The sequence below is a fragment of the Pseudophryne corroboree genome, chromosome 2 (genome assembly GCF_028390025.1).
Source record: "Pseudophryne corroboree isolate aPseCor3 chromosome 2, aPseCor3.hap2, whole genome shotgun sequence".
NCBI classification, from domain to species: Eukaryota; Metazoa; Chordata; class Amphibia; order Anura; family Myobatrachidae; genus Pseudophryne; species Pseudophryne corroboree.
The window spans coordinates 424,140,349-424,159,910 of NC_086445.1; the positions used below are offsets into that span (position 1 = coordinate 424,140,349).

At 42.6% G+C, this 19,562-nt stretch overlaps 1 protein-coding gene across 6 annotated transcripts in view; it reads right to left on the bottom strand.

Annotated features, from left to right (window-relative positions):
• The window catches only part of GPM6B (glycoprotein M6B), a 236,112-nt gene that overhangs the window by 27,650 nt on the left and 188,900 nt on the right, over positions 1-19,562 (bottom strand). For 3 of the 6 annotated variants that reach the window (XM_063953529.1, XM_063953528.1, XM_063953530.1), the window contains exon 2: positions 18,131-18,244. The exons of the other annotated variants lie outside the window; for them this stretch is intronic. In XM_063953529.1, the coding sequence (XP_063809599.1) occupies positions 18,131-18,244 (114 nt within the window). The remainder of the gene's footprint in view (positions 1-18,130; positions 18,245-19,562) is intronic. 6 annotated transcript variants of the gene reach the window in all.

The following is a 19,562-nucleotide window of genomic DNA, read 5'->3' on the forward strand; positions in this document are numbered from 1 at the left end:
CAAGTATTCAACGTTAAAATAACCTAATTAGGATAATCAACTCAACATGCTAATACAGTATATAAAAGGCAAATTTATTTTAACTAAAAACAAAAACTGTAAACAATGCATATAAATGCAACCCTGAGCATGGTAAAAACAATGGTAGACATAACCGTGAAGAGTATAAATACTGGCAGCAGATACTATTGCACTAATGTGTTTCGCTGTTAACCACTTTGAGGACGCGGTCAGTGTCAGAGGACATGTACTGACAGGCACAGCCCCTAGGTGCTGGGGACCTGGCTCAGGTACTACATATGCACGGAGGGGCGTAACTAGGCCCCCACACTTCCCAGGCCACACCTTCAAGCACCAGGGCTAGATATTTCTCTTGGTAACACTGCTGACCAGTGGTGTGCAAAGGTACATACTCTCTCTTTCCTAACTAGGGATGGGACACTGAAAGAAAACACTGGGTCTGGCTACAGCTGTGCTGCATGCTCAGCACTACCCATAGTTATGATAAACTGTTCTCCTCTCCTCGTACCACAACCACTAACACCCACTGCTGCCCTGAGGGCCTCTGAGCTTAACCAATCAGCAGTACACTCAGACAGAGCCGCAGTGCACAGGGACAAACTAATTGCAACTACCGACACCCAAGCTGCCTGCTCTTGGGCTGCGTGCCTGGATGAAGATTCTCAGTAGGCAAAGGAAGGCCGCCCGGGAGTGGCAATCACTCCGAGCCAACACTGGAACAAAACTATCAATGATGAAGAAACATTGGAACCTCACAATCTTTGGGTAAACATCCATCCAACAACTGGACCAATTGATTGGTGCCCATGAAATGTCATAACCCTTACCTAAGAAATCCATTCCATCACAGAAGAAGTCTTTGTGTCCTCACTGTAATATTATTAGGCTCCCATGGAAACCACAATATGGAAGCAATTTGTGCGTACTGACATATGTAGTGCTCATACTCCGTGCCAGTCACAAGGAGAGTGGGGAGGTCAAGCTTAGCACACATGACTTTTACATGTTAACTTAGGTTATCTATATTTTTCACTTAAGATTGTAAGAACTAAATTAATTATGTACATTTATGCAAAAACACAGAAAAACATTCAACAATAAGTTCATTCATATATTTTATTTTTAATGTGTACATTTTCACATGACTAATTATATTGTGCAGACTTACTTACACACAAACACGTCATACATACCTAATACAAGCAATAGTGTCTTATGGTTTGATTTCAAGAGTAGAACAATAATTAATAACTTAAGATATCTACAAAAAGTGCAACAGTCATAATTAATCCAATGAACTCAACACAGGAAACAAAATGAGTATGTATTAAGTCCCACACAGAAAGTGTACTGTATGTATTTCAGATAGCAACCTCTAACTATACTGCTACAACTAGCCTTTTGGGGATATTTCTATAGCTTTTCATAGGTGCATTTTTCCTTCTTTTTGGTTATGACCCTTTACAATGAGCTTTGACCAGGACTATTGCCGAGTTAACCCGGGTCGAGGCCAGGGCCGTCGACAGGGAGGGTGTCAAAGGGGACACCTGTACCGGGCCTCAAGGATCAGAGTCGCCCCAAGGATGAGCCACTTAGTGCCCGGCAGGGATGTGAGCCATCTTGTCCCAATAGGACAGCGAGCTGTAGGCACAGACTCAGAAGCCTCTCACACACAGTGACTGTGCAGCACGAGTGTGCACCCACTCTTCAGGGTCCAGATCTGCTGCAGGCAGTTACGGGACATGGCAACCGCTCCTCAGACCAGAATTCCCATGCCCCAGGCCGGCCTCTTCTGGTGGGGTGTGAGGGCCGCACAGTTTCTTCTGTGCGGTGTTCGGGTCTGGATACTGGGGAGTGCAACGCAGGTGAGTTTCTCCCCAGGGTAAGAGTGGATTAGTGAGGGAATACTGGGCTTTGGCATAGGGTGGGTGAGCTGGGAATGCAGCATGGAGTCACTGGGGAGAGACAGACTGTGGGGTGTGTGAGAGGAAGGAGAGAGGAGACACAGACTGTGCTGTGTGGGGGAGGAAAGAGATATATAAATATTTATATACGTGTATAGATAAATATATATTTATTTATTTACAGTTTCTTTTATAGCACATTAAATTCCGTTGCGCTTTAACAGATAGATATATGCACACACACACACTTGCCTCTGAAGTGCTCAATTCACCAAATAAACAGAGGGAAATGCAGAAGAATCACCTGTACCTATGCTAATATGCACTAAGCACGTGGCGACTGTAGGACCTTTCCCTACCAAGGTCCATAGGCTGTCCATTTTTTATAGTGATCAATGATTCCTAAGCTCAGTGCAACATAAAACACATTTTCTATTGATATTTTTCTGTGATTATCAATGAAGAGCGTCTACTCTATAAAGGCGGAACAATGTTACAAATATATTTATTAATGTCTGCTGCATGAATGAAAAATGAATAGTCTTCTGTAATAGAATAAATGTTTACAGATTGCTCTCACTGTATGCAGAATTAAATAAATCTTATACTGTAGTTAAGATTTCACCAATACGAATGAAAAGACCAGAAGGGCTAAAGCTTTGATCATAATTAATTATTGGCATCTTAAAATCATGCTGTTACACATTCCATGGAATTAAGACTTTGTAAAATATTCTTTTTTTTTTTCCTTTGACAATCTTACAAAGCCTAGTAGTTGTAATTTATCATGGTAGCTAACATACTGCTCACTACCAATTATTTCTGGTCTGGCATTCAACATGCATTTGGAGCTACAGTGCATTAACCTAAGCACTGATAAAGCCCATGGGTTGCATTGAGCACCATGGCATCATACATGTACATTTTCCACAACAGACGCCAGTTCAGTAGGGTCTATAGATGGCATTTTTCGGTCATATGGGGGACGAGGGGTGTAACTTGAGCAACCCCCATCATTTGAATAAATGTTAAACATAGAACATTTCTAATGAGAATGGACCGGTTGTTTAAAAAGAAAGCTATACTCAACAATTCTTTGAGGTTTGGTAAGGGTTTATGGACATACAATCTGGAACTATGAAAGGAAAGTTAGTGGCGTTGCCTCCATTCAACGCTTTGGTATAAAACCCGAGGCTACTCACAAGACCCTTCTATAGCCCTATAGTACAGTACATACTTTTCTACCACTTTTTCCTGGTCTCCTCGTCCTTCATCCCTGCTTTGTGATGAAATGTATAGCCTCAACCATTTATTTGTGTTACTTTTTACATTTTTATTTCGTCATTTTATATGCTATTAACTTGTAGCCATTGTCTCCATTTTTACTACTTAAAGTATGTAAGTACTCCAATAAAGTTTAATTGAAATAAAAATAAAATAAAAAAAAGGAACATGTACTTCTTGTTTGCGTTTCCCCTCATATTCTAATCTATGCCATATTTACATTGGACTGTAGTCACTCAACAAGTTGAAAATAACACTGTTATTGTTTTGTTAAATAAATACAGTTAGAACTATGCGAAAATATGATAAGAAAAATATTGTCTAGGTGGCTCCCCCTGAAGCTTGGTACCTGCAGCAAACCAAAATTTGCCTTTTGCAAAAATAAAAAAGTAACTGTACACCACATATAACCTTATGTGAGCAAGTTTGGTGCAACTGAAATAGTTGGGTTTGTTTACGCTACAAACTTCACAGCCTGCATAACTTATACTACCCTATGTACAACTATATATCCTTTATATAGCAACACCACTTTATGCAGCTGTATAGAGTATGTATGTGTCATTCAGATCAGTCTCTGTCCCATTGGAGTGTACAGTTAAATTCCTTATCTACAAGTGTACACATGCACTAGTGCAGAGTTTCCCAAAGTCCGCTATTACAGTCCAGGTTTTAGTGATTTCCATGATTGAGCACAGGTGACTTAATCAGTACCTCAGTCAATCTGATTTAACATCTGGACTCAAGCACGGATATCCCTAAAACCTGGACTGTAATGGAAAACTCAGCACTAATTTTTCAAACGTTCAATTAACCCGCCATTTTGTGTGCCAAGTGTGGGAGGAAACCAGCAGAGAAGTTGTCCATGGCAACCAATCAGCATCTACCTATCATTTTATAGATTGTACCTTATAAATGCTAAATCAAAGCTGATTGGTTACTAGGGCAACCTCTACACTGGTCCACTTCTCTTTACAATGCTTGATACATCAACCCCAATATTTCTTTCAACTTGGACAATCTAGTGTTCTCAACCAGTTTGGTTTTACTAGTGTGAATGACTACATAATAAAATACACTATATTAAAGATGTGCAGGCTCGTTTTTTCTCAGAACTCAAAATAGACATCTTATTGGCTATTGGCTGTCATGTGTTTTGAATAACCAGTAAGATAAATCCAAACTTGTGCTAGTTCTGGTGAAAAGAACCGATTAAATCTGAACCTGCACATCTCTACACTAAATAAGCTTTTACAATTGTCACAATTGATAATCATGTAAAACGCTTCTCAATTACTAATGTAATTGACAGTAAGCACAAAACGGTTTGCTATATTAATACATAATTTCATGATCGCAAAGATGCTAGTTGTCTGGGTCTTTCAATTTCTCTCCATTAGCCACTTAATGGTAAATTCAGTTTAATTCCCTAGATTCCTCTTAGCTTTTACTTAGCAGTCCTTATTGTAAATCAGCTGGCTACAAATATCAGTGCTTGCTAAACATTCTCTACTATTATCATTGTCTCTTACTGTGACGCCTACATTGGTATCAACTGGAGAATAGGGAGATTTAAGTTAAACAAAGCAAAACAAGGTAGTTGAAAAATTTATTAAATTAAACTTCCCTATAGTAAGATTATGTTTCCAATTAATTTTTATTATACTTGCAGATACTACGAAGCACAAATGGTTTTAAAGAGATAATAAATGTAATGCGTACTACAAGAAAATTCTGTGAGAACAGCAATGATGAGTAGGACTAAACCAAAACCAGGTGTTGATCTGTAGCAGACATTATTCATAAGTAAAGCTGGAGTGTCTAGAATACATGAGATTCCAGTACTGAAGCAGAGTAGCGTCATACACTTTATAAACAAAAACTTTCATTACACTACACTTTATAAATAGTAAAAAAATAATAATAATAATAATAATAATAATAATTAATAATAATAATAATAATTACCACCAAAACCTAGTACACTAGGCCTCTTTTCAACATACACATACGCTGAATGTGTTTTATAGCAAAATGGCACCAAATCAAAAGCAGAAAGCCTCCCTTTGGGATATGTCATTTTGCATTTCCTTGCTAAAGAGAGCTGGTGTGACGGGATGAAATAATAAAAGCCAGGACACAACAGCTGTCCCTGGTGACTAGCACCATCTGGTAACCTCTCACCAACCCCTCCTAAGTGCACCACTCCTCTTTCCCATGTAGTGGTTTAACAGCACGGTACTCAATAGGTACTCAATGCATTCATGCCCCATACAGACATCGCACCCAGTCACTCCCTAAAAAACATAAGAAAATGACAATGATCAGCTTATACACCATCAATGTACACCTTTATGGAAGGGCTTTGGAAATTGCTGGCCTGCAAACATCTCTCTAAAAGTATGCCGAAAGACTAATCTCCAGGTGTATCAGCAGGCCAACTGAATCTAAATCTATGGTGAATGTTAAAGTGTAAATAACTGAATTATACTAAAAAAAAAAAAAAAAAAAAAAAAGAAGGACTACACAATATATACTTTTTTGCTACCCGAATTTTTATTTGCTACAGTAGGTGTATTTGTATGCTAGAGCTGTTTCATCAGGTAAATATGATTCTGTGCCAGCAATATTATTATCCTTGATAAATAAAATCTAAGATTGCAGCATTAAACACCGACGTGACCATGGGGCTGCGTTTAGCATCCTGGTTGTCAGGATGCCGGAAGATATTTGACAAACGCCGGAAGCCCGACACCACATGGGAGACCAGCGCCGTAACACCTACAGCCAACATCCCGACGGTAAGTATTGGGGTTACCGTTACTGTTAGGGTTCGGGAGTGTTAGGGTTAGCCCTAGCAGCCACCCCTGGTGAGTTAGGGTATATACAGTGCCGTTTCTTGCGGAGGACGAGCCGTGCAACCGCACGGGACGCCCGCCGTAGCACTTTGTTCCCATAGTTGGCTCCCCCTCCTCGTCCATAGTACTCCGTTCGGGGGCAGCATTTCATGGCATGACACGGTTGCGTCGTGACATCATGATGCAGCCACGTCATTCCACGTGGAACTCCGCCCCCAAGTGTAGTGCATTTGGAACCACCGGCAGATGATTTTACTGAACCTGTTAGTACCGCGCCTTAAGGCTGAGGCAGGGAGCAGTGATCTATGTGCTGTGTCCATGAGTCATACTGCGGTGGACTGGCTAGTGGCTGTGTTTGCCTGCAGCACGTACAACACTATGCTAGTGCAAATGTAAAACGCTCTCCCCCGTGCAACTTGCAGCTATGTCCTGCCTGTGACAACTTCATACTAATGGGTCCTGTGGCTGCAGAGGGTCCTCTGTCTGCATGATTATTACCATTGGCTACATGTGGCTGTGTTGTCTGCCAATCTGGAGCATTCTCTTACAGCAGACCTACAGTGTTGGACATAGGATATTGTGAAATACATATGTTGTAGCAGCCAGAATGTAGAAGTGCTGAGAGCTTGTGCGCTATAAAATGGCATGGTGCCCTTAGCTAAATGTCTGAGATGCCAATCATTGCCATGCTGCAGAGGGCAATGCATTGGCTAATCTGGCAACGTGGGGTATGGGCGTTGCTGAGATGCCCAGCGCGTGATAACCCTGGTAACGAGCATGACACCCAGCGTGTGAAACCCCTGGAAATGAGCAGGTAATTTAAAAGTAATTAGAAGCTTTACGGTAGGGCATAATGTATCATGGGCATTGCCGTGTGTCGCATAATATGGTGCAAGGGGCATTACTGTGTGGGGCTTAATATGGTGAAATTTTTTGTTTCCTGTGGTGGCCGAGGTCTCTTGGTGCCGGGTCAAAAACTAGGGTGTAAGGTAGTCTTTCCCTACGAGGTTCCGCCCATTTTAAGTGAGACCATGCCCATTTCAGTGAGGCCACGGCCCCTCATCAGGAGCGCGCGCAAAATATCTTTTTTAATGTCTGTTTTTACTGTTCACACTGGGAGCCTAATTGTCTAGAAACAGCTCTGTGGGTACGGGAGGGATCTTCATTGTTGGGATGCCGCTTTCAGACAGGTGACCGCCGGCATCCCGACAAGCGGTACTTCATACCGAACCTGTTATATATACAGACAAACCTGTATTAAGGTAACAGCATTCATCTGATAAAGCTATACGTTACATACATTGAACTATGGATTGAGGCAAGTCTCCTGGACTACTATATTATTCAAGTCAAACATTATAAAATATGTCCCTATTTTAAGGAAAACCTTATTATTATTATTATTATTAACTAATGTTCACAACACCCATGGTTCTGAAACCAAGGCTATAAATTCTATGGAGGGCGATTCAGTGGTTCGAGAATTACCTGCCATATAAAGTGGTTGGCAGCTATTTCAATTGTTCTGGGCGACCAGCCCTGCGGCTACACTTATCGCAGATTTCTGCTCACACACCCTCCTAAGGTGCGTTCAGAAATCTATGTAAAGTAGGGCTTTGGGGCTGGTCGAGGTGCCGGGTACACCTTAACCACAGCGCACCTAGCACTTAGCATGGGAAAAGCCGTTTAATGCTGGCAATCCCCTGCTATGGGGTGCTAGAATTCAGCAAACAATTGAATTAGCTCCTGGTCACTTTAGATGGGAGATAATTCTGTGAATCACCCACGATGGGTATGACAATTGTATAGCATTTGTTTGACTATCTTTTTGAATATAGCACAATTAGCATAAGACGTTAGAACAGTAAAAAGCAGACCATACACTTGCATCAACCCCTAAGAGTTCAGTTCAAGGCCACTGCCTCAGCAAAATGGGCAAATCTCATCAAGTTTGCAAGGTGAGAGAATAGGTTTCTCAATTATGCATACTACATTGCATTTCTAGTCATAAATTGCCATTTCTGGCTTCCATTAACACAAGTACATTGTACTAAAACACTATAAAATAGAAAATAATGAAAGTAAAAAGGAAGTAGGCTAGTAAAGTCCAACAAAATAATAAAACCAAAACTTTTTTTTTTACCCCTTTTACTTTATGGAGTAGAGGTTGACTATAACACTGAATATAAACTACATAGTACAAACACATCAATGTCTCTTGTTTTCAAAGACCGTTTTGTCCAAAGCATCACCAGAACCCTTTTGTTCAACATAGCAGAATAAAAACATTTTTGTCCTCAGGCTTGTGAGCAGCTGTCGTCATAGAAACAAGTTAATAACAGTCCAGTGACTTGCTCAGTGCTGTCTGTGATCCTGGCTGCAAATCTAACACTCACAGGAGAGCCAGCTAAAACAAGGGGTGGCATCATTAAGGGAAGCAATGCAATGTAATACTCTGAAATATTGTGTGCACTTCGTTATTGGGCAAATTTAGAGCTTCCATGGAAAAAAAAAATTATATATATGATGACAATATTCATATAACCTTATATAAGTGTTATAACATACAACCTTATATAAGTGTTTTCCCTTATAGCATTTTTTATATATTTCTAACGCCAAATTAGTGCCCCCCCTCTCTGTTTTAACCCTGTTTCTGTAGTGCAGTGCAGGGGAGAGCCTGGGAGCCTTCCCTCCAGCCTTTCTGTGAGGGAAAATGGCGCTGTGTGCTGAGGAGATAGGCCCCGCCCCTTTTTCGGCGGCCTCGTCTCCCGCTCTTAACGGATTCTGGCAGGGGTTAAATATCTCCATATAGCCTCCGGAGGCTATATGTGAGGTATTTTTAGCCAAAATAGGTATTCATTTGCCTCCCAGGGCGCCCCCCTCCCAGCGCCCTGCACCCTCAGTGACTGCCGTGTGAAGTGTGCTGAGAGGAAAATGGCGCACAGCTGCAGTGCTGTGCGCTACCTTTAGAAGACTGAGGAGTTTTCTGCCGCCGATTCTGGACCTCTTCTTACTTCAGCATCTGCAAGGGGGCCGGCGGCAAGGCTCCGGTGACCATCCAGGCTGTACCTGTGATCGTCCCTCTGGAGCTGATGTCCAGTAGCCAAGAAGCCAATCCATCCTGCACGCAGGTGAGTTCACTTCTTCTCCCCTAAGTCCCTCGTTGCAGTGATCCTGTTGCCAGCAGGACTCACTGTAAAGTAAAAAACCTAAGCTAAACTTTTCTAAGCAGCTCTTTAGGAGAGCCACCTAGATTGCACCCTTCTCGGCCGGGCACAAAAATCTAACTGGCTTGGAGGAGGGTCATAGGGGGAGGAGCCAGTGCACACCACCTGATCGGAAAGCTTTACTTTTGTGCCCTGTCTCCTGCGGAGCCGCTATTCCCCATGGTCCTTTCAGGAACCCCAGCATCCACTAGGACGATAGAGAAACATTGACTATTTCCTCTCAGCCTAAAGTGTCAGTTTGTTCAGTCTGAGTGCCGCACTTTTGCAAGTTTATATATATCTATAGCGTATATAATGTGAGGAAAAAAATGTTTTCTCATAGGAAGACAAAAGCTGAAGAGGACAGCTTATAAAAAGGACCTGCTTGTTAAGTGACCTCATTTAAGAAACAGGCGGCCGCATTTGTAACAGAGTTGGGCACATGTATTTTCTCAATACCAGACTGCTTAGGAAGCATATCATGGTCACTGTGTGGTAATCCTGTTTCCTGAGATCATCACCCAAGCTCTGGCAGAGGTGTAGGATTTAATTGCTTCACTAGGCATATGGCCAAGTCTGACCACACTGGGGCCATTCAATTATGTGTAGCTCCCGTCTACACTGCACAGGGGCTATCTGACTCTTTGTGTGACCAGCAGGGGTGTATCTAGGGGTCTGAGCGCTCCTGGCAAAGTAAGGGACTGACACCCCCTCTCCTTCTATAGTCTAAATAACTATGGTGCGGCGCCAATAATAAAGTAGTGTGGCCTCATGGGGATAGGGCATGTCTACACATTAGTACCAATTCAAATTACACAGTAGTGCAACCTTACTACGCTATTCTGCGTTATTCAAGTAGTCCCCGCTATTCCATTACACCGCATTGAAGTGCCCCTTACTCACATTACACGACACAGTAGTCCCCTTAATCACGTCTGGAATGCCGGGAATGAGGTAAGTATTGGAGATTTGTGATGAAGAGGGCAGATACATGATGCTAGAGTGTATATTATATATAGTGGCATTGCACTCAGAGGGACCAAACCTTTTCAGTGGCACTGCACTAAGAACTGAATCATTCTCCAGGACACCACGTTCATGATCAGCAGCAGTAGCCTGTCCCCAATTGGAGGGGGAGGGGGGGGGGGGGGGAGGTTTGAGGCACTGGTAAGTTGAGGGGTAGAGACACAGATATGGTGAGGTGTAGAAGCACAGATGGAGAGGGGGGACGGGGACATAAGATGAGGGGGGCAGAGGCACAGATAACTGAGGAGGCAGAGGCACAGATAAATGTAAAAGGGACAGAGTCACATATAATGGAGGGGTGGCAGATGCACATATGAATGGAGGGGGGTACACGTATAGATAATGGAGGGGTGGAGGTGGACGAGGCACAGATAAAGGAGTAGGGGAAGATGCACTGATAATCGAAGGGGGCAAGAGAACAGATAAAGGTGTGTAGAAGAGGCACAAATGTGGAGAGAAAGTGGCACAAATGGGGAACTTCTTATCGCCTCTATTACTTTCTAAATTATCTGGCCATTGGAAGAACAGAGGAAGAGAGCAGGAGGATGACAGGTAGAAAGAGGAGAAAGTAAAACTGGTCTGGGCTGCAGCCCCCAGAGAGAGAGAGATAGGGAGAGAGAGAGAGGGAGGACCCAGCTCACATTCCCCGTGCCCCCATATCAATGTGGCTCAAATGGAGACTCTGACCCTAGCTGCAAACGACTCCTGTGCTCCTATGGGAAGTCCCTTCTGCGCATGGCGGAAGTCCCTGAAGACACGGCAGGAGATGGGGAGGGGGCGAAGTATACGGAGGAGTGACAGCTGCAGCGCTGCCCATTGTAATCAAAATTTATTAGTAAAAGTATGTCCGGCAGAGAAGAAGCCAGGCACAGCGCTACTTTTATACCTTACAGTGGGCAATGCTGCGATGATGCAGACATAGGCGGGCAATGCGGGTGGTGGATGGTGAGCAGCGCTGAGCATTAATCCGGCCACGGGTGGTACCGCCAGGCGGCGCACCCCTAACCCCCCCCTTGGACCGGAGCCCCTGGCGAGTGCCATCCTGGCCAATAGCTAGATACGCCCCTGGTGACCAGCCCCAAGGCTTGACTTATTGCGGATTTCCGCTTGCACCCTCCTAATGTGCGAGCGGAAATCAGTGTAAAGTAGGGCTCTGTTGCTGGTTCAGAGAGCTTAGCACAGGAGAAGCCACTTAATCATGTGTATTCGCACAAGAGAAAAGGGCTGGTCGCACAAACAACTGGATAGCTCCCATGCAGTTTAGAGGGGAGCTACAACCAAATGAATCTCTCCTACTGTGTCAGTGGACAAAGATATAACAGCAACAATTTATTTTCTATCATTTTAAGTTTTAGGATTCACTTTAACAAGCAATAGCAAAAAACAAACAAAAAAAAAACCCCACATAAATATTGCCATGGGGTGTGACAAGTTGGTGCCACTCCAGGTATGCATCATTTATGGACATGTATCAACATAACAAAATCAGATACAAAGGTGAAATGGTAAAATCATCAAATTCTTGTCAGCCTGTAGTTACAAGCAATGAGCTTATTCAGGCACTGAAATAAAACACGCAATGAAAAACGGCTGTATTTATATATTTTATAACTTTTATATACAGACTAAATTTTTCAGGGGCCAATTGGACACCACAGTAGCATTATACCAAAAGCATGTGACGGTCTGCCTCTCTCGCCAATACACAGCCATCCATCCATCAGCCATAACCGTAAACCACTGACAGGTGCAGTGAAGAACATTGATTATCTCATTACAATGGCACCTGACAAATGGGTGAGATATATTAGGCAGCAAGTGAACAATCAGTTCATGAAGTTGATGTGTTGGAAGTAGAAAAATGGACAAGCGTAAAGATTTGAGCAACTTTGACATGGTCCTGTTGTAATGGCAGAACATCTCCAAAACGGCAGGTCTTGTGGGGTTTTCCCAGTATGCAGTAGTTAGTACCTACCAAACGTGGTCCAAGGAAGGACAACTAGTGAACAGACTACAGGGTCAATGGCACCCAAGACTTACTGATGCGTGTGGCAAGCAAAGTTTAGCCTATCTGGTCTGATCCCACAGAGGAGCTGCTGTAGCACAAATTGCTGAAAAAGTGAATACTGGCTATGATAGAAAGGTGTCAGAACATACTGACTGCCAGAATTGGACTATGGAGCAATGAAAGAAGGTGGCCTGGTCTGATTAATCACATTTTCTTTTGCATCATGTTGACAGCTGTGTGTTCATTGTTCACTTGGGGGAAGCGATGGCACCAGGATGCACTATGGGAACAACGCAAGCTGGTGGAGGCAGTGTGATGCTTTGGGCAATGTTCTGCTGGGAAACCTTGGGTTCTTGCATTTATGTGGACATTACTTTGACACATACACCCTACCCAAACAGACGAAGTACAACCCTTCATGGCAACGGTATTCCCTAATAGCAAAGGCCTCTTTCAGAAGGATAGTATGCCTTCCACACTGCAAAATCTGTTCGGGAATGGTTTGAAGAATATGACAGAGTTCAAGGTGTTGTCTTATCTTCCAAATTTAATAGATCTGAATCCAATCGAGCATCTGTAGGATGTGCTTGAAAAACAAGTCCATGGAGGCCCTACCTCACAACTTACAGGATTTATAGGATCTGCTGCTAGTGTATTGGTGCCAGATAACACAGGACATCTTCACCTCGTGGAGTCCATGCCTTGACGGGTCAGAGCTGTTTTGGAGGCACAAGGGCCACCTGGCAGGTGGTTTTAATATTATGGCTGATGGGGGTATATATACATACAGTAATTGAATGCAGCCTTTTTTTTATTGATTGTTTGTGCTTGCTTACATTATTCCCACCACTCTGCCACGATGATTAGTTACTAAAGCTAAGTACACACTAGGCTGACAGATGGCCTATGCGGCCAATCCTCCAACCTATTTGGTGATCGGTAAGCGCATACACACTTACCGATTGTCGGCCCGATGTGTTGTGACGGACGTCTCCACTGGGCAAGTATTTACATGTTCCCGCCCAGCTGTGCAGTCAGTCACCGGCGGCCTCTGCAGCAAGTGTATGAGACCATCTGTACACAAAGCACTATGCACACATATATCTGCAGATATATTGCCCATTGGCTGTGCTGCACGGCTGACGCAATATGTCTGTGAATAACGTCTTTCACAGACATATCGGGGGTACACACCTTGCCAACACACTCATGATATATCGGATGTTCAACTGAATGGTCAATACATTGCTAGTTTGTACCCAGCATAAAACAACCCAAGTATTGGAGGAGCCAAAGCATCTATAAAGCTGCCTCCTATGCATACAATAAATAAATATATATATATATATATATATATATATATATATCTATCTGGTCTTTCTCCACACCAGCCCTGACATTCCCTCCCCATTAAACTGTCTAGCAGCCCTCATCACAGTGATCACAGGAGGAAGAATGTTATTAGCAGGTCTGTGTGTAGGAATAAACAACAGTAATTCACATTTACACACTTTACATATTCAGACATTTGGAGCTTTCTGCAAAATGTATATACACTGGAGAGCGAGGCATACAGTTTTAATTTCAGACATTTTCCTAGAAGAGAGAGAAAGGTGAGGGTAATCCCCCCTCCCTGCCTCCAAGTGGTGAGCATATTCAGGCAGCATTGTCCCTTTAGGCTCTCAGGAAATGAGACAACACTGGACTTTTATTATGATAATCTGGGAAACCAGTGCACTCCTGGACAGGGGCAGCATATTATTGTAGTGCTTTGTCCCGAATATGTGAAATAGTGATGGACATCAGACAACCGTGTTAACATAAAGTGGTTGTTCTGAATCTACTTTATGGAACAAATGATAAAAAAAACACATTTTTTTTTTTTTTTTTTTACAAAAACTTACAAACCTATGCATCAGGTAATAAACATCTATTGAACTATAAACTTCTGTGGTCACAATTCTCTTGAATATTTGAATTCAAAATGAACATTGCGAGACATCTGATAGTCTAGTGATGCTACTTTAATTCCCGACATATATAATTGTATTATAAGAATACATGTAATATTGCCTATCATTTATATTAAATCTTGTTGTAAGTTAATAGGAAAGGAGCATGAAGCCAATAAAAAAAGAAAAGAAAACAACCTGCGCTAGCAGTCGCAAAGGACCTGGGTGGCAGTTCACTCACGCGCGGCTTCTCGCGTCAGATGGCGTACTGAGACTATTTGTACGAGGACACAACTGAATACGCAGGTTTAGCCACACTTGGTCAAACTATATTTAACCAAAGTTAACATAACCTCTGCATGCTAAAAATACTCTTAGAGAAAAAAATCAAAATACACCGTAAATGTTTGGTTAACCTTCCAGTCCAGCAACCAACACTTGTCTGACTCATTAAACCCTATTTTAAGCATGGGTCAATGGTTCCCATACAGGGTACCATTGACCCATGCTTAAAATAGGGTTTAATGAGGTACCCCAACAGTCCGTGTGATGTCTTGTGGCGGGTGAGCTGGCCATCCGCACAGGGTGCCTGCTGCGGCACTTTATCCCCCATTCCGCTCCTCCTCCTCCCTAGTTCTCTGTCACAAAGCAACGGCATCATTCCGCAAAACTCCCCCCCCCCCCCCCCCCGAACTGAGTACTAGGGAAGAGGGAAGAGGGAGGATGGAGAGTATGACACCGAGCGAGTGAAAACCCTGGCAACGATTATGACAACCAGCGCTTGAAACCCCTGGCAACGAGCATGACACCCAGCGCGTGAAACCCCTGCCAACGAGCAGGTAATTTTTTACTGTTCGCACTGGGAGCCAAACTGTCTAGAAACGGCCCTGCCAACAGTCTATTTTTTAAGGCTATCCATGCTTAGGCACCGGTGACTTAATTAGTACTGCAGTCCATTTCATTATACCATCTGTGCACAAGCAGAGATATCCCTAAAACCTGGACTGTTGTGGGACTTTGAGGACCACGTTTGGGAACCACTGGCATACATAAAACAATTCTAAAGTTTAATGAAAATGGCCTCTTCTAACGGGAACAGTATGATTATATATATATATATATATATATAGTTTGACCAAGGGTGGCTAAACCTGCGTATTCTGATGTATCCTCGTACAACTAGCCTCAGTACGCCATCTGACGCAAGAAGCCGCGCGTAAGTGAACTGCCACCCAGGTCCTTTGCGACTGTAGGTATGTCATACTGATCCAGTTAGAAGAGGCCATATTCATTAAACTTTGGAATTGTTTTACGTATGCCAGTGGTTCCCAAACATGGTCCTCAAGGCACCACGACAGTCTTCCGACGGTCAAAATACAGACAACAATTGACAGATGGTCAAAATACCGACAAGGTCAAAATACAGACAACAATTGACAGATGGTCAAAATACCGACAAGGTCAAAATACAGACATTTAAAATGTCGACAGGTCAAAAAGTCGCCACAAATTTTTCATTGTTTTTGTGTGTATGTCGACATGGAACACTGTATAAGTGTACCACGTCCCCTTGCAAGGCTTGCTTTGATCGCCATGCTTAGGGCACGGTGCCTCGCTGCCCTTGGCATACTAATATATTCTCCCTCCAGGTCAACTGGGGTGGTAAAGTATAAACAAGTCTCTTTAAATAAAATAATCATGAAAAACTAATGTCGACTTTTTGAACGGCTGACACTTTAAATGTCGGTATTTTGACCTTGTTGGTATTTTAAATGTTGGTATTGTGACCATATCAGGATTATGACCTTGTCTGTATTTTGACCATTGGTCAATTGTTGTTGGTATTTTGACCGTCGGGATTTTGATTGTAGATAAATTGACCGCATCCCCTTCTAACCGCCCAAGATGTTGTGCCTACTCAACAGCCACAAGCTCCTCTAAGCAGCTAACTTCAAAGCGAGGGTAAGTAACTGTTAAAATGCAGGGCCTGTCTATAAAAAGATATCTAAATGCTTTCAGCTTGGAATTTCCACTCTCAGATACATCATTAAGAAATGGAAGCAGGAAAATCTGTTGGCAGTCACGGCAAGACCCAGAAAAATCTCAGAAAAAAAAGATTCTGGTCAGATATGCAAAGCAGAACTTGCATAACACTGGAGAGGACCTACAGGAAGGGTTAGCAGACAGTAAAGGATAGATGCACAACACAGTGATGCTTACTACTTACATACAGTTCATGCAAGATTGGAGTGGGAACTAAGGGCCTAATTCAGAGATGGACACAATTTTTATGTTGTACACAGAGGAGCAATGGTTTGCCACTCTGGATATATACAAGTTGCATGTTCCGTGATGATCCTGTATCTGCGGTCTCAGTGAGGATTTGTTTACAAAGTCAGTGACTGTCAGGGAGCACTTGCTGTAGGCAGTGGTGGCTCAAATGCAAGTCTGTCGTAAACTATTTGGAGGAGTGTTACAGCTTGCAACTGCAAACCTGTACGCAGTAAACATGGCTCTGGGGTTTTACTTCCACAGGCCATGCTGCATGGTCGATGTTCTACCGATCGTTACATCTTTGTGGCATGCAGTGGAACAGAGACGCCTCAAATAGGTGTTTTCATACAAATCCAGACGGCTGCAACATTTGCATATATTCGCACATCCGCTACGTGCTGAATCATAGTTAACCTTATGACCTTCCACCTTACCTTTTTGACCTTTGACTTAAAGACTATCTTCTATACCACACCTATCCAAAACATACCGCGAAATGAACCATGAAACACAAAACTGATATTTCTGAGCTAGAAAAGTTTTATACAGAAGACATTCCGTAGAGAAGAACAGAATCGGGCCGATTCAATGCAGCATGATGCGTCACTAGGCTTCATCTCGATGAACATCTGCTTGCATAACAGCCACATACAGAATTGCAGTTTTGGAAACCATTACATTGAATTGAATTCCCTCCCATGGGCAAACTCCGTGAAGCACGAGCACCCAGAGTAGTCACGTGCAATGTGCTGCTGGGATACTTCTATATAATACAGTACAGAAAACTATGCTTCATTTTTCTGCACAAGTACTGTTTTGTCCCAGAAAGATCCCACGGAGACAAGTGGTCTTCAGGTTGCCGGCGGCCAGGCTCCCGACGACCAACATACCGGCGCCGGCATACCGACATCTTTTCTCCCTCTTGGGGGTCCACGACCCCCTTGGAGGGAGAATAGATAGCGTGCGCACGTAGCGCACCACCGTGCCCGCAAGGGTCTCATTTGCGCTCGTCCAGCTGTCGGTATGCCGGCGGTCGGGATTCCGGCGCCGTGACCCCGACCACCGGCAAACCATACTACACCCCACGGAGACATACTGTGGGATACTTCCTATGGGACCTCGCACTTTCACAAGCTACATTAAAGGAAACTATGATTTCTGTCACTGGAGAAATTACTAAAAACTGACCAAGTATCCAAACCGTTTCTGTATTTGCAGTTTCATTTTATTCAATGCGGTAACATCAGAAATTAAGTAGCAATTTTGCATTAATGTGTGCAAACATGGTCATATTTAATGGTGTAACTTGAAGATTAACACATCTTCAAGTTATTTAAAACCTTTCCAAACTACTATCTTTAAAAAAATAAATAAAAATAAATTATAATATATATATTTAATAAGTGGGCAGTAGAATCTTAGATATCTTCATTTTATGTCTTCATCACACAACACTATCACTGGATATATGCACAAGTAGCCGTCTGCATGGCACACATTCAGTCTGAGGGCTAGACAATCACTAGTGAAAGGCAACAGCTACTGCTTACTGTACTGCATGTGAACTCTGATGCTATCTCATCCATTTATTTACCTCCAGTCCCCAAGGGACCCATACTGTCGCTCATTGCTGGCACTTGCTGCGGCCTTGAACTCCCGCACATCCAGTGGTACCTGCCAATTTCCATTTCTGGTCTGCTGCTGTTCACTGCCAATTTTAGGTGGTAAAAAGTCAGTGTTCTCCTGCATTTGATTTGAAGTCAAATCCACATTTCATTTGTTTTAGTAAAGCCATTTAATGCAGGTTAGCCATTTAGATCTACATTGCTATTGCTATATGTAAAAAAGGTACAGGATAAGAGACTGTTCTAGTTGGTTACAGAAAAGGACTACACAACTGACCACTAACATGTGATAACATGAAATCACTGAGATAGAAGTTGCTGAAAAAAAATAGATGACACAAAAAAATACAAATAAAGTGGCTTTGCAATGATTGCAGTAATATTGGCTACAGACCAGAGTATTTTTTATAAACACACTAATGCGTAGGTCCATTTAAAACTTAGACAGTGTGTGTTTCTGGCATTTACAGACCAAGGAGTAAATTTACAGCGTAGCAATTTTCAAAGCTTGAGATACTAGCATTTGTCATTTTCCAGTAAAACTGCTGCCATTTTTCTTCCCTCGTGTAGCTGTAGGTCTTAAGACACTCACTAGGATGTGTTTAGGAATGAGTTAGTAACTGTGGGTCATTATAGCAATACTGGAAAAAAATAAAAACTACTTCAGCTGCATATTTGGAAAAGGACTATATTTATATTTGGGTCTGTATGGTGCTAAAACGTTCCATTCACAGATACTGTATTACCAGCTGACAGCAGTGGTGTAATGAAGAACAATAACTTGCTCAATAGGATGCAAGGAAGTTCTATAAAGCGAAACAAAGCCCCATAAAGACGTTCCTTCCAGACACATCGCTAAGAAACACATTAATGGAGGACATATGACTAGATTAGAATGAGCCTAAGACCAAATAGCTTTGAACCAATAAAATGATAGAAATGGCTAATCAAATCCTCTTGAAGACTTTCAGATCTCACATAAAGTTGTAATAAGAGCAGTGTCATTTTTAATGCAAAAGATCCCAAACCCTAACACAAAGTGTTTGACATAGGGCCTAATTAAGAGTTGTACACTATGCCGAAGTTTCCGCAATTGATCGTTTATCAGCAGACTGCACTTGCGTCGCGATCAAACAGTGCATGTGTAAAGGTGCCTTTGTGATTGCAATCGCAGTGAGGATATGGGCCCAAATGTATTAAGCGTTACCAAGAGATAAAGTGGAGACGGTTAAAGAGTGATTAATGACCAGCCAACCAGCCCCTTTCATTTTTTAAACAAAGTCTGTGACATGGCAGTTAGGAAGCTGATTGGCTGGTCATTTATCACTCTTTATCCATCTCCACTTTATCTCTTATAGCTTAATACATTTGGGCCATAATCACAGTGTGACATGGAGTGAC